Consider the following 14527-nt stretch of genomic DNA (forward strand, 5'->3'; position numbering starts at 1 on the left):
CGCAAGTTAACTTGCGCAGGTTAACTTGGCTGCGCGACTTAACTGTCGCAAGTGCATTAGTGCTGCATGACTTAAGTCACGCCACTGTGCAGCCATGTTTTTTTTAATTTTTTGCGCCACTTTTGTTCTTGGTTAGCTTGTTCCGCAAGTAATTTTTTTTTCTTCCTTTGTAATTTTTTTTATTCAATAGATATTTAGGGAGATGGTTGACAAAGTCGCGGATGATGGCGTTGAACCGAAACCGGCCAAAAAAGAAGGTTCTGGCGAAGGTTCCGGCGATGTCAAACCAAAGCTTTAATTTCAAGCCATTTAAAGTCCAAATTCCAATTCAAGCTCGAATTGGTAAAATTCAAGAACCTAATCCGGTACCTACCGGTGTTATTTGTGAAGTTCGTGACACCGCCTCATTTTTTACAACAAATGCAAGATGGAGAGAGCGCGAAGAGTTACTTACTTGGGTTCGCGGACAAGGGGTGAAGGCCGGATTTGGTGTTTGTATAGATAAATCCGTTATAAAAAGGCCGTATTTGACGATGCAATGTGAAAGGAGTGGGGTATACAAGCCACCTAAGACAAGGAAGAAACCGAACCTTGAAGGCATTGGCTCAAGGAAATGTAATTGTCCGTTTAGGTTGAAAGGTTTCTTTGATAAAGATACAAATGATTGGTGGCTTGCAATGCTTTGTGGAATGCACAACCATGACTTGGAGGTGGGAAAGTTACAAGGACACCTAATTGCGGGTATACTTCGTGCGGAGGAGAAGAAAAAGTTATTGAAATGACAAAGAGCTTGACGGTGCCTCGGAATATTCTCACCAATTTGAAGGAAAACAACAACGAAAGTGTGACAACAATCAAGCAAGTGTACAATGTGAGAACAAGATGGCGCAAGGGGGAAAGAGGTGACATGACGGAGTTGTAATTCTTGATTTCGAAGTTGGTGGAGCATAAATACGTCTATTACACAAGATGCAATAGTGAGGAAACCACTCTTGAAGACATCTTTTTTGCTCATCCGGAGTCAATTAAATTGCTCAACACCTTTCTGACCGTTTTGGTCATGGACTCTACATACAAAACCAACAACTATCGAATGCCTTTGTTTGAGATAGTTGGTTGCACCTCTACAAGAATGACGTATTCCGTTGGTTTCGCCTTTCTTCACTTTGAACTAGAGGATAACTTTGCTTGGGCACTTACGATGTTGAAAGGTCTCTTGTACTCAAATGACAACATGCCTAAGGTGATTGTCACCGATAGGGATGGTGCTTTGATGAAGGCCGTTGGCACAGTTTTCCCTGAAACATACACCATGCTTTGTTATTTTCATATTGGGAAGAATGTAAGGTCCAAGTACATCACAGATTGTAAAGTGGTGCCAAAGATAGGTTATAATAGGTTAGGAAAGTTATATGTCGGTTGGTGTTCGTCCTATTTTTTTGGTGGTATTACACCCCGACATATTTTTTGGTGGCCAGTTATGTAATTTGTATATTTGTGGCCAATATGTAACTAATATTATATATATATTAAATGAAATGAATTATTTTTTTTGTGGCCGGTTATGTCACACCAATTATTGCTTGCATTACTTACTTTGTCTCTAATTATTTGTAATTTGGATCGTTTACGTGTCATTAAGTGTGTTTAAATGATTACGGGTCATTACCGGCGAATTTGTGTAATTTGGACCGTTTGGATCGTTATGTGTGATTATGTGATTGTGAAAAAAAACGATGTTTTGGTGTAATTTTGATGCACCAAGTCGTATTATCCAATAATATTGTTAAACTGGCGTAATTAGGTTCAATTATGAGCATTTTAGGGTTTGGACCCAAACTGCATTCAATGCACATCAGTACAGCATTTAATGCTGTACTGATATATCTGTAGTGCGTGAGTTAACTCGCTCAAGTGTAATACTATGCGTGAGTTAACTCACGCAGTGTTTTTTTTCATACATGCCTATGCGCGAGTTAACTCACGTAGAGTTTTACACTTGCGCATCTTAACTTACGCAATGTTACTTAACTAACGCATAGTATTACACTTGCGTTAGTTAACATGCGCAAGGGCAAAATTGGCATCGTTGCAGGGTGCGAGCAAAACGTGCTGGGTGGAGAGCAAAATTCTTTATCTTTTGTCCTTCCCGCTAATGGGGAGAAACATGCGGGCTTCAGTGGAATAGGTTTCCCGCTATATTCTTAAATGGTATTGTTTTTTGCACCTCTTAATTTGTAATGCACTCATTTTTATAGTTCCTAAAAATTATTTATTTTTTTTCAAAAGATTTATATCTTTCCAATTTTTATAAAATAAATCAACATAACATTCTAGGTGGATACAAATTTATGGCTAGTTTACTTTGCAAAAATATTTTCTGTGTTTTATTTTTTAGATTATGTGTTCATTTTAACTTGTTAACGAGAAGATCATAGACTTTTGAATGAGTGATTATAGTGGAGAGATGATAAAATGCTACCAATGTGTATATGAAAATAATAAAAATAGTTCTTTTTTCATTTTCATTGTTTCGAGAAATGCAAAAAAATGTTTTCACTTAAAAACTTTATTTTCTACTTATAAATCTTAATAAATAAAAATAGAAAACAGTTACAGAATAAATGGACCCTTATATATAGATGTTTACGTGCCAACCCTCCAATTCTCATAGAAAATGGGTATTGGTAATCTAAAATTCAGTTGAAAGATAAATAAAGTTTAAATAAAAATTATTTCAAACATAAATCAAACATAGGTTTTTCCGAACAATTTAAGTGTAACCTTATATATGATTTGTTGTCTATTTTTCATTTCAAACAAAAAGTTGCATATGACTTTGTTTGTCAAGTATATTCCTAAATGTAAACATCTTTGTAAATATTATGCTTAATTTTTATCGTTATGAACTTGGTAGTATTATATTTTGCAAAATATTATTGAATATATTACGCAAATTTGTTAAAACAATTATACCAAAAAAAATTGTTAAAAAATATCATTTAATTCTTACGAATATCATGCCAATTCCATGACACGACAGATTTTTAAAACAGTGGAGCTGGTGATAAAAATAAAAGTTCAATTCCAATTTATTAGAGTTTAAGATCAATCAACAAAAGCTGTTTCTAAGGCCAATTTAAGACTCCGAAAATCAATCTTATTAACAGAGTGGAAAGCATAGTACTAATGGCAGAAAAAGAAAGGTATTATATTAAAGAATCGACCATATATCATTTAAATTCTCCCCAAACTTTGAACATGTAGCACCTTCTCCGCACTGAGAAAGCCTCTAAAAAATGAATGAATCAGTGGACAGGTTACAAGTGGATCAAAGAATCAAAACAAACATAACTTTGCTCCATGTAAGAATACATATCAGTGCAATAGCAGCAACCAGTTACCAAAATACAAAGATCTTCAAACATTAATATCTGAGCGCTTTGTTCTCGATGAAGCACTCATTTCTGACGAACCAGACAAAGAAAATCTAGGGTAACTGTAGCTTTCAGAGACCGAAACTGGTTGTTGAGGATAGAGTGTGGGTGGTGGAGTTAGATTGCGTTGAGCCGGAAGTGGGGGAAGCATGTTATACTTGTACGGATCACTGCTTCGACTGCAATCAACAACAATAAATTTTGTAAGGAGTTGCACAAAACATGAAAATGATTTAGACAAGAAGCAGAAAATACCCTGTATTATAAGACTGATCATCATCAATAAAACTTTCATCTATCCGCTGAGAAGATATTTCATCTATTCGCTGAGAAGATCTTTGAGGTGAAGGAATGGACCATGTAGGTGCAGGTATTTCATCTGAGAAATATCTTCTCCTAATCAACTAAAAGGAGAGGTACAAGAAAATTTAGATGACAACCCATAAATTTAAACAAAAAATAAAGGATAAAGTTATCAAAGACATTACTGACCATGCGGAAAAACTTAATCACAGCCTCCTTATCATACCTTGCTTCTTTTGCTGCCTGTAGTCATCCGACAAAAAAATTAAAACTACTATAAGAAGAATGGACTGGATAGCAACTATTAAATGAATAAATAAATAAATAAATAAATACGAGGCAGATTTATGCATCAAATTCTATCAGATATGACTTGTTACTTCATAAGCACAACTGATACTTTAGGTTTTAAATGACTAAATGAGAAATCGAGATTCTCCGATAGTATAACATCTTAAGTTCAAAATTTAAAACTGTTCTGAATACATCACAGTGTGCAATGTAGTGATTGAGCTAAATTCATTATCCATAATGAGTGGCTATAAAGAAAATATGATTTGACATGCTTCAAGAAACTACTGTTAGAAATACAATTTTAACCATTAGCCTTTTGATTTTGAAAATAAATTACCGATAAAAAAAATCAACTTCTAATCTAGTTTTTTTTAAGGGACTTCTACTTCTAATCTAGATAGTTGGCAACAAAGTGAAGTGTGAAGTTTCAATGCAAGTATTTCATAATATTCAAACATTGAAGAAACACAGATGGTTGAAAATCACAGGACTTTTAAAAATTGGAACACTGTTTATTCGATCACATGGTATTTTGAATGAGAACACTATTTATTTATCATCATTGTCTTTTTTCTATTTTATTTTATTCTATACTTCATCCGTCCCTATTTATAAGACCCCTTAAGATACATGTATTGTTCTTTTTCCAAATATTTCCCCTTATTAATACTACCAATTTGTCTTGGACTGAAAAGTCAAAATCAAATGTGTCTATACTCAAAGGGTAATTTAGTAATAGACACACACAGTATATACATTCATTACACAACAAGGTTGTCAACAAAGTTATCTATTTGATAGATGTCAAAATATCATTACTCATTTTCTTAACATATGAGAGAAGTGCCTAAGGGTCTTCTACATAGGACCTGACAGAGTAACCTATTCCATATTCTCTATAGAATTTTATCTCAATAGAGTATAGAGAGAAACTATCAATATTTACTTCTGTTTAGATTTTTTTTTTCCTATTTCTATTTAGATTTTTTTTGTTAATGTACTATTCGTTGTCCTCATCAGTCAAGTAAAGCAGATCATTTCTATGGGAACAACTGATCAAAAGATTTCATTATATCCCTTCTAAAATAGCTCTATTTCATCTGATATTTTATGGATACAAATAGTTAAATGCCAAGTGGATATAGTAGAGAGTCAGATTAGTAAAAACAGGAGGCAACATGGAATAGCTTTGTTTTAATGGGCATTGCATAAAATTCCTCTTCATCCATCAACTAAACTCTAAGGTACCATTTCAGATACAGTGATAGGGTAAAAAAAAAATTGTAAAACTCGTTTAATATGTATTTGTAAAATTCCAGCCAGCTTTAAAGTACAGAACAAACACAACTAAAATTCTGAACTGCCACTATACTTGTTAATACTTGAAACTCCTTAGAAATTAGCATTAACATCGGAATTATTCATGGAGGTAGCATATATCATCTAAAGCATAGAAAGTGGCATCTCAAACTTGTAAAAGTGACACAAAATTTAGTTGAGGCGCTTACTGCAATAAGGCCTCCACCACCAGGAAAACTCTCAGTCAGTGGAAGCTCCTCGCTGGATGGAAGCAAACCCTGCTTCTCGACCCATTGGCGTGCAACATCAACAAGATTCCCGCTGCTTCCTCTCGCACCCTCTTTTGCAACAATATCAGCTTTGTTACCAATAACAATATATGGAACAGGAAGACCACCAGGGCCGCCAGATCCCAAAGGAGCTGAAAATGTCCCAGTTGCAGCAATCTCAGCTGCCCACTTCTGCAAACTCGTCTTCGTTCTTCTCTGTGAAAGATCGTGAACAAAAATTACACCTGCAAATGAAGTTCAAACAATAACCACTTCCTTCAAATCTAAACATGTATACATTTTATAAAACTGAAACAATAGGAACATTGTTGCTCACCATTAATCAGTGAATAAAAGAGAGATCGGCAATCTTTATAACGTTCATGTCCTGATACATCCCACAGTTCAACAAAGAAATCTCTCTCAGAATCACCTTTGAGGCTACTTGAAGAGCTGCCAGAATTTCCATAAGTAGTGTGCTGGAAATGAAACGGAGGATGTTCAGTAAAGACTTTGAATTACAGAAACAATGTATTCTCTTGTGTAACCCTATAATGTGAAATGCTTACCTTCACATCTACTGTACAACCAATTGTCTGGGAAGGACGAGCAATGGGAGAACCTTTAACGATAAGGTGAACTAAAGAGGACTTCCCAACACCTGCAAGAATGAGAAAATATCATATATCTGCAATTAAGATGTCTCTGAAAAATGGTAATAGAGAGAATCATAAAGTAGGGGGGAGGGCAAGCAGTCACATGCTCGGAAAATAAAATTATTTTCTTCACTAATGTTTGGATTCACGTAGCTTTTTTGACATGAAAATAGTGAAGCTACTATTTGTAGCTTGTGGTTGGATGCGCGTCTGAAGCAATTTGACCGCAATTCCAAACACACTATTCATCGTTTACCTACAGTTGACTGATGCACATCGAAGGGCATAAGTTTGGACTTGGGAAGTACAATCAATTAAGCCTAAGGATAGACAACTTGAGGGCAGTTTGGTCTAAGAAAAATGATTCGTATTTATATTTTCTGTTTTCAATAATTATGAAGTGTCATCTTATTTCCATCTGACTTTCTGTTTTCCGGTATTTATTATATAATTAATGGTAGAAACATCATTTTTTTATGACGTGAATCAGGAAAAGGGTGAAAAGAAAATATACATTTTTGTGATTGTTAGCAAATTAAGAGGTTAAAAGAGGTAGAGGAAGACCTAAGAAAACTATTAGAGAAACCATTAGAAAAGATTTAGAGGTCAATGAGTTGGATCCAAATATGGTCTTTGATAGAACATTATGGCGGCATTTGATCCATGTAGCCGACCCCACTTAGTGGGATAAGGCGTTGTTGTTGTTGTTGTTGTTAGCAAATTAAGAAATAGAAACGGTAAAGCAGAAAGTTGTGATTGTTAGCAAATTAAGAAATAGAAACGGTAAAGCAGAAAGTATTTCGTCAAATCAAGCAGGCACTAAAGAGCTATTTTAATGCACTTGACGCAACAATAACAATAAATTCAAAGCATAGTTTAATTCAGAAGCTTCAGAGAAACACCATATCTGAGAGTTTTTCAAATGCATATTCCTCTATGACAAATCTGTGGGAACTTAAGCCTACTTTATAAATGGATTATATGCAACAACTATTTATATCCCTAGTAACATTAGATTTTGATATTTTTCCCCAAAGTTAATTTATAAAAATAGTTTTTACGTAAGAGTCAACACACACAGCTATAAAAGCGAGGTAGCTCGTACTCATCATTTATGTCAAATGTTGTTATTCTCACGCCACACTAGCTTCGCTCAGCTCCTGAACTTTAACCAATTCAAAATCAAATAATATTAAATTTTATCACAGGATTTGATGTTCACATAAAACCATATAGTCGTTTGCATTACAGTCTCGATAAATTTAAACTTCCTAGAGTCAAACACCCATATACAAAGTTAACCTACTTTCCTGTAATATTTGATTGATTGAACTAATTTTGAATAACAATAATGCTTCCAGCATAGATCTCGAAAGTACGTCCAAAGAAATTGACATTTGTCAAAGCAAATAACGTTTTTCAGAAATTTCCACCATCTTCCTACTTCTAAGTTCTAAAGCAGACTACATAAATGTACTCTACACACTCGGCATGACACCATATATTACGGCTAATTTTAGCAACATAATAACTCTTAAAGCCTCAATCAAATATTATAACAGTTACATCACGATGACTATTTTCTCCGTCCCGATCTACGAGTTTCAGTGGCACTAGTACAAAATCCCAATGGATTTCTAAATTCCAAATCCAACCTCCTTCACTCAATCAACTTGACTTTTTCCACACGACGCGGGGAAATTTTCCATCCCCGCTAAAAAATCACAGTAAAGTTAAAGCACAAAGCTCTTCTAAGGTAAGCTGGTTTCTAAGGTACATAAATAAGGTTATACTTGTAATGTAACCACCAGCTGAGTTAAATTCATCATATATTTGAGATTAAATTAGACTAATTGTGAACTTACCATAACTTGCACACTTCAAAAACAAATTCAATTTAAAAATAATTTTTTCTTCCAAAAATTATAAATATATCAAATTCGGAAAATTGAACATATGCTTAGTTCCACTACTGCAGGAGACAAAATTGATTATAAATTTTTTGCATGTTTGAATGTTCTCGAATAAAATTGATTTCGCCTCCAGAGTTAATTCTAACTTAAACCTATGATTCACTCAAGTCTTGAATCTATTCTTCAACTTACTTTTAGCCGGAATCAATTCTATCAAAATCAATTTTCGTCGCAGCATAACCAAACACACTCGTTGAGAGGGAAAACAAAATAAAAAAGAGCGTAAGAATGAAGAACCTGAGTCACCAACAACGAGCACTCTGACTTGTCCACAAAGCACTCCACCGTTATGTTCCTTATTCTCCCTCTCACGTTCCCTCCAGAACATGGTTTCCAAACCCTCCAGAACTAACTAAATTCTTAACAATGATTAATAACAAGAACCCTAAACAAAGACTCAAAAGCTTTTTAATTCCACTAATCATACACTAATCAAGTTCCGTCAAATAGATTCAACCACCAATTTTTCAAAACAAAATCCATGTCACGTGAGAATTAAAACCCCATAGTAACGCATCTTCTCTGAAAAAACGTAAGAAAGTGAGAAAATGAAATCAAGAGCTTTAGCGATGGATCTGAAGAGGATGTGGCGTTGTTCAGTTGAAGGAGATTGATTTGGATGTATGAAGTATGAAGGATGAGTAGAAGAAGAAAGTGAACAATTTACGGTTTGGATCAAGGTGGACGATGATGAATGATGCGATCTCGCTTCTCATTCGTGTAACCCACGCGATCAAATAGCACGTGATATTAATACATCTTTCTTTTTTTTTTTTTTTCAATGTCAAATATCCTTTTTTTTTTTTAATGTTAACCAGTGCCCTGGAGCATTGGTTAAGTCGTTAAAAGAGGTAAGATTTTATTAAAAAGTGATATAATAATTAGTTAGTCAAAAGTAATAGTTTATATTTTCAAACAATTTTTTCTACTTTTGGATTCGTTAACCAATTAATAAGACCCTTATTTTTTTAAGGAAATATCTTTGCTTTTTATATCTTTGCTTTTTATAAAAGTCTTGTATTTTTTTTTCTTCTTGTGGTCGGGGTTCGAACCCCGGACCTTGCATATTATGCATTTGTCCATACCAACTGAGATAAGCTCACAATGATTATAAAAGTCTTGTTTTGTTATTTTATCAAACATTTTTGCAACGTAAAAATGTATATATTTACAATATCTTATCATCTAAATTGTACTAAATATATATTTTATACTATATTCCCTTAAAAAGAACATATTTTATACTATTTTGATTAGAAAAGAATAAAAGTTTATACTATTTTACTATCATATTATTTTGACATGGTGTTTTATTATCATATTGTCGTGGTATTTTTTTCCCTTGTAAAATTGCAATGTATTTAGAGTTTAATTTTTATAATTACTCCTAAACAAAAAAATTAACTAAAATCCCTTTGGAAAACTAGATCGTTGCAGGTCAGTAAATAAGGGTAAAAAAAACAATCATGAATAGCATCAAAATAATCGATAAAAGGTAATAAGTGACTAAAATCACGCTTGACAAATGCTTTTGTAACTTAGTTTGCTTCTATGAAGATATCGTCCTAAGGAACCTCACAGTTATCTTTGTATGTAAGGCTAAGATGTTAGAAACAAGTGGTAACAAAGACTTAAAGCGTGGATAGTATTCCCTCCGATCACTATTATAAGCAAAAAATTACTTTTTAAGTTCATTTAATGAATGATATATGTGGTATATATTAATGGTCACATACATCACTCGTTCAATGAACCTAAAAAGTAATTTTTTGCTTATAATAATGATCGGGGGAGTAGTAGATATTTCAACGTGATGTGATCAAAGCCACTCTAACACACAAGCTTTAGACCCTAATAAATACCTCAAAGCTCATAAGTCGCATTATAACACAAGTCAAAACCAGCATTAGAAGTCGATATGCAAGTTTAAATGTTGTCCCTAATTAGGCCCCCCATATGTCGTCACGGACCTGTTAGATGATAAAGAACACAATCAATGTTGTATCTAATTTTCATGTATTGTTTTTGTAAAAAAAATTACACTATCAACACATAAAAATGATTATGATAATGTACCCAAAAAAATGATTACGATAAAGGTGAGAAAATAAACAAGAGAAATGCAAACAACATACATTTTCTAACACGCTCTATTTTACCGACTAAGATTGATACAACCCTCGTATAAATTAAACGAAACTCATGTATTTCACTGACAAAAGAAAATACTCCCTCCGTTTCAAAATGAGTGTCGTTTTAGGTGTTTACACACATATTAAGAAATGCAATGATTAAGAGAAAGAGAATGATTATTTTACCAAATTATCCTTATTAACTATTGGTTAGTTTTAAAAGTAATACTTTGGAAGTAGTGTGCAGAGTATTAATTGGAGGGTACAATTGAAAAGAAAAAGTTATTATTGCATTGGAAACTGAAAGCGACACTCATTTTGAAACAATTTTTTTTGGCTAAAGCGACACTCATTTTGAAACGGAGGGAGTATGTTAAAAAATGTGGGTTATACTCTCTACTCTGATTGACTATTTTTTCGTAAAAAAAGTGAGTGTTGTCAGATGGAATAAATCAATATAATTTATTTTTGAAAGAAATAAAATCACATTACAACTATATGTGTTTTTCCCTCAAAAAAAAAACTATATATGTGTTTTTTAAGGCGCATCACATTGGTGGACCCTTGTTGAATCCACTTTAATGTGCTACTAAGGTGCGTGTAGATATACTTTTTTCATTGCGCTAACAAGTTCACTTGTTGAAACTTTTTGACTAGTTTCAATCGGGTAAGTAAACAAAACGCGATAAAAATCATTAACAAACATTTATAACAACATAGATTTGCTACAAAATAAAAGATTACTTCCCTCTGTGTACATTATCGTGGAATGTTTAATTTCAAAATATGTTTTAATAAATGGAGGGTAAGGTAAATCAACTAGTTTTAATTGAGGTTAATGAGTTTGAGGTTCGGGGTTTAAGTCCTCGCAAGGAGAATTTTTAAAAAAAATGAGAGATGGATGTGATTTTTAACAATGAAGATACTAACAAGTGAATCAAACAAGCTTCAAGGAATCAAATTACAATAATAATACATTGAGAATTGCGTTGTCAAATCTTCATAAGTTTAAAATATGTTTTTTTTCAATCACAAAACTTCATTTTTTTCCCTTAACAAGACCATTTGTTTGGAACCCCTTCTAATAAATCAGTGGATGGGTGCTAAAAATATGAAATTCTACCCCCTATCAAAACCTAAAAAACACATCATTTTACAATAAATATTAGTTTCAAAACACAATTCAATCATCAATAGACTAAATACACAATATTTTCGTTTAAATGCAAAAGTAATGTTTAGCGTTTTTATAGCATTGACTTTGAAGCAACTGTGTACTCTCATAGTTTCGATTTTAAAATTTGTACAAATTCACATCCATGTTGTAAATCCAAACCCTATTCTGATTGGGACAATCCACTTCTCATAAGTTGTTTACATTGTTTTAGACATGGATGTTCCCTACAAATATTTTAGATTCAAGGGAACCAAAAATTACTCTATATTCCTTCCCTTTTCCTCCAAAAACCCCGGTCAAACAAACCCTTAAGACAAATTCACTCTCATTAATAGATAGTAGGAGGTGGAGTATATTGAGTCGAGTTAAGCTTTGCAAGGTTTAAACTTAACTTGTAAAAAAAAAAAATTTAAGGTCTAATCCTGATATGTAGCTTGTAGTTGGCTTATTTTCTAGACAAGACGCTGACATTTTCAAAGTTTCATACGACCACATAGCTTATTTAAATGTATTTTACATATGAACATATTTAAACAAGTAATCTCATTAATGTTTAAGTAGATTGATAAACATTAACAAAAAAGAAAATAGATTGGTAAGCTAACAGACCAACAAGATTAAACCTTTTTGTGACATTTAATATAACATTTTAAAGATTTTTTATTATATATGATGTGATATTGTATTTCAATTTTAGTTCATAATAATACATTCAAACATATAAAAAATAACGTAGATTACTAAGCTTAAACTACAAACGTTAACAAATTTTTAAATTTAATCCAAAATACAGAATTTATTGTAATAATTATAACAGAAAAATTATACATATTTACTTAAATAGGTTGACAATCCAATAAACTTTTTTTTATCGTTCGTGATATAATATTTTTTAGCTTAATAGACTTCTTATGAAGTCTCCTAAAAAAAAAAGGGTTAATAATGTTTTTCACCCCTGTAATATAGGCCATTTCCGGTTTTCACCCTTGTAAAATTTCCGGTTTGAAATGCACCCTTGTAAAATTTTTTTTTTCCGGAATACACCCCTCCCCCCTCCAACTCAGCAGATTCGCTGACTTGGCTTTTTTTTTTTCATTTTTTTATTTTTTTTAAATGGCCAGGTGTAAAAAAAAAATGGCACATCATATTTTTATTTTAAAAATAATTTTAAATAAATAAATAAAATCCAAAAATAATAAAAAAATTCAGTTTTTTTTCCAAAAATTTAAAAAATCGAAAAATAATTTTAAAAAAATAAAAAAAATTCAAAAAATAATACAGTTTTTTTTCTAAAAATTTTAAAAATCGAAAAATAATTTTTAAAAAATAAAAAAATCCAAAAAATAATATAAAAATTCAGTTTTTTCCAAAAATTTAAAAAATCAAAAAAATAATTTAAAAAAATATAAAAAATTCAATTTTTTTTCCAAAAATTTAAAAAATCGAAAAATAATTTTTAAAAATGGACCGTAGGGAAATAAACAAGTCACAGCATCTCACCAATGAGGTACATATACGTAGTGCGGGTGCATGTAGGATACGATACGGATACACGGATATGCGAATTTTTTAAAATTCAGGATACGATAAGGCTAAGATACGTTAACAAAATATTTATTCTAAAATTTATATGCATGTAAAATACTTTAAAAAAAAGCATTGATTACTCTTCAATACTATATAATCTGCGCTATTCTAAATGTTGATGGTAAAATGCTTTTAAAATTTTTGAAAAAAAATCTAATTTTTTTTTCGATTTTAAAATTTTTTGGAAAAAAAATATGACTATTTTTCTATTTTTTTATATTTCGGAAAAAATCTTAATATTTTTTCTGAATTTTTTTTTTCGATTTTAAAATTTTTTCTGAATTTTATAAAAACTATTTTTCGATTTTTTAAATTTTTTGGAAAAAAAGCTGAATATTTTTATGATATTTTGGATTTTTTATTTTTTAAAAATTATTTTTCGATTTTTAAAATTTTTGGAAAAAAACTGAATTTTTTTTATTATTTTTGGATTTTTTTTTTATTTAAAATTATTTTTAATTTTTTTTAAAATAAAAATATGATGTGGCATTTTTTTTACACCTGGCCATTTAAAAAAAATAAAAATTGAAAAAAAAACCAAGTCAGCGCCACGTCAGCGAATCTGCTGAGTTGGAGGGGGGAGGGGTGTATTCCGGATTTTTTTTTTTTTTACAAGGGTGCATTTCAAACTGGAAATTTTACAAGGGCGAAAACCGGAAATGGTCTATATTTCAGGGGTGAAAAACACTATTAACCCAAAAAAAAAAGATTTTCTATAAAGTCTAGCATTTTTCATTTAAAAAAGTTTAAAATGTAGGCTAGTTTGTAATCTTCCAAAGACCGTATGAGTTATTTTTATTCCCACCATTATAAGAAGTCCTTGGAAATGCGGGGAAATGTTATGATTAATCACACCCTTAGGGAAGGGAATCAATGTGATGATTTTTTTGCCAAGCTTGGTGCCTCTTCTAATGTTGAGTTTCTTCGGCACGAGTCTCCTCCGGTGAACCTCATGAATCTCATCCAAAGTGATGCGGCTGACATTTTCTATTTGAGAGAGTAGCTCTCTTTTTGTTCTATTTTTCTTGTTTTGTTTTAGCCTTGTACAAAAAAAAAAAAAAAGACACTGATACCATACCTCTTGGTCAACCTAGTTCGTCCGATCAACCGGGTGCAGTAGAGCATCTATAATGGTAGTTTTTTTTTTTGGTTACATCTATAATGGTAGTTCATTAATATAAATTATTTATAATTTTTTGATAAAAAATTACTCCAATGACAATACATTAACATACACTCGAATGAAAAATGGTTAAATAGATCCCACTAACTTTACATTATTATATAAAAGTAATTTATTTATTAAATTATAAATTTCTTTATAAAATATTACTTCTTGAAACCAACTTGTACATATTTTATTACTTATTTTAAACGCGTTGAAAGTAAAACCAACTTGT

The 14527-nt window shown here is 31.7% G+C and overlaps 2 protein-coding genes across 2 annotated transcripts; one reads left to right on the plus strand and one right to left on the minus strand.

Annotated features, from left to right (window-relative positions):
- Positions 1–224: 224 nt before the first annotated feature.
- On the plus strand, positions 225–782 carry LOC146933781 (uncharacterized). Its single transcript, XM_085707857.1, has one exon. The coding sequence runs from the start codon at positions 225–227 to the stop codon at positions 780–782; it is 558 nt and encodes a 185-aa protein (XP_085563983.1).
- A 2405-nt stretch (positions 783–3187) lies between these two features.
- LOC146933782 (Ras-related small GTP-binding family protein) lies at positions 3188–8953 on the minus strand. Its single transcript, XM_085705563.1, has 7 exons — positions 8469–8953; positions 6172–6263; positions 5940–6081; positions 5543–5847; positions 3930–3983; positions 3693–3841; positions 3188–3616 (listed from the first exon to the last, which is right to left on the minus strand). Exons 1-7 carry the CDS (start codon positions 8557–8559, stop codon positions 3421–3423), a joined length of 1029 nt encoding a protein of 342 aa, XP_085561689.1. The 5' UTR covers positions 8560–8953; the 3' UTR covers positions 3188–3420.
- Between the last annotated feature and the right edge of the window lie 5574 nt (positions 8954–14527).

The sequence above is a fragment of the Medicago sativa genome, chromosome 4 (assembly GCF_051527215.1).
Source record: "Medicago sativa cultivar Bolivia chromosome 4, Bolivia_mono, whole genome shotgun sequence".
NCBI lineage: Eukaryota > Viridiplantae > Streptophyta > Magnoliopsida > Fabales > Fabaceae > Medicago > Medicago sativa.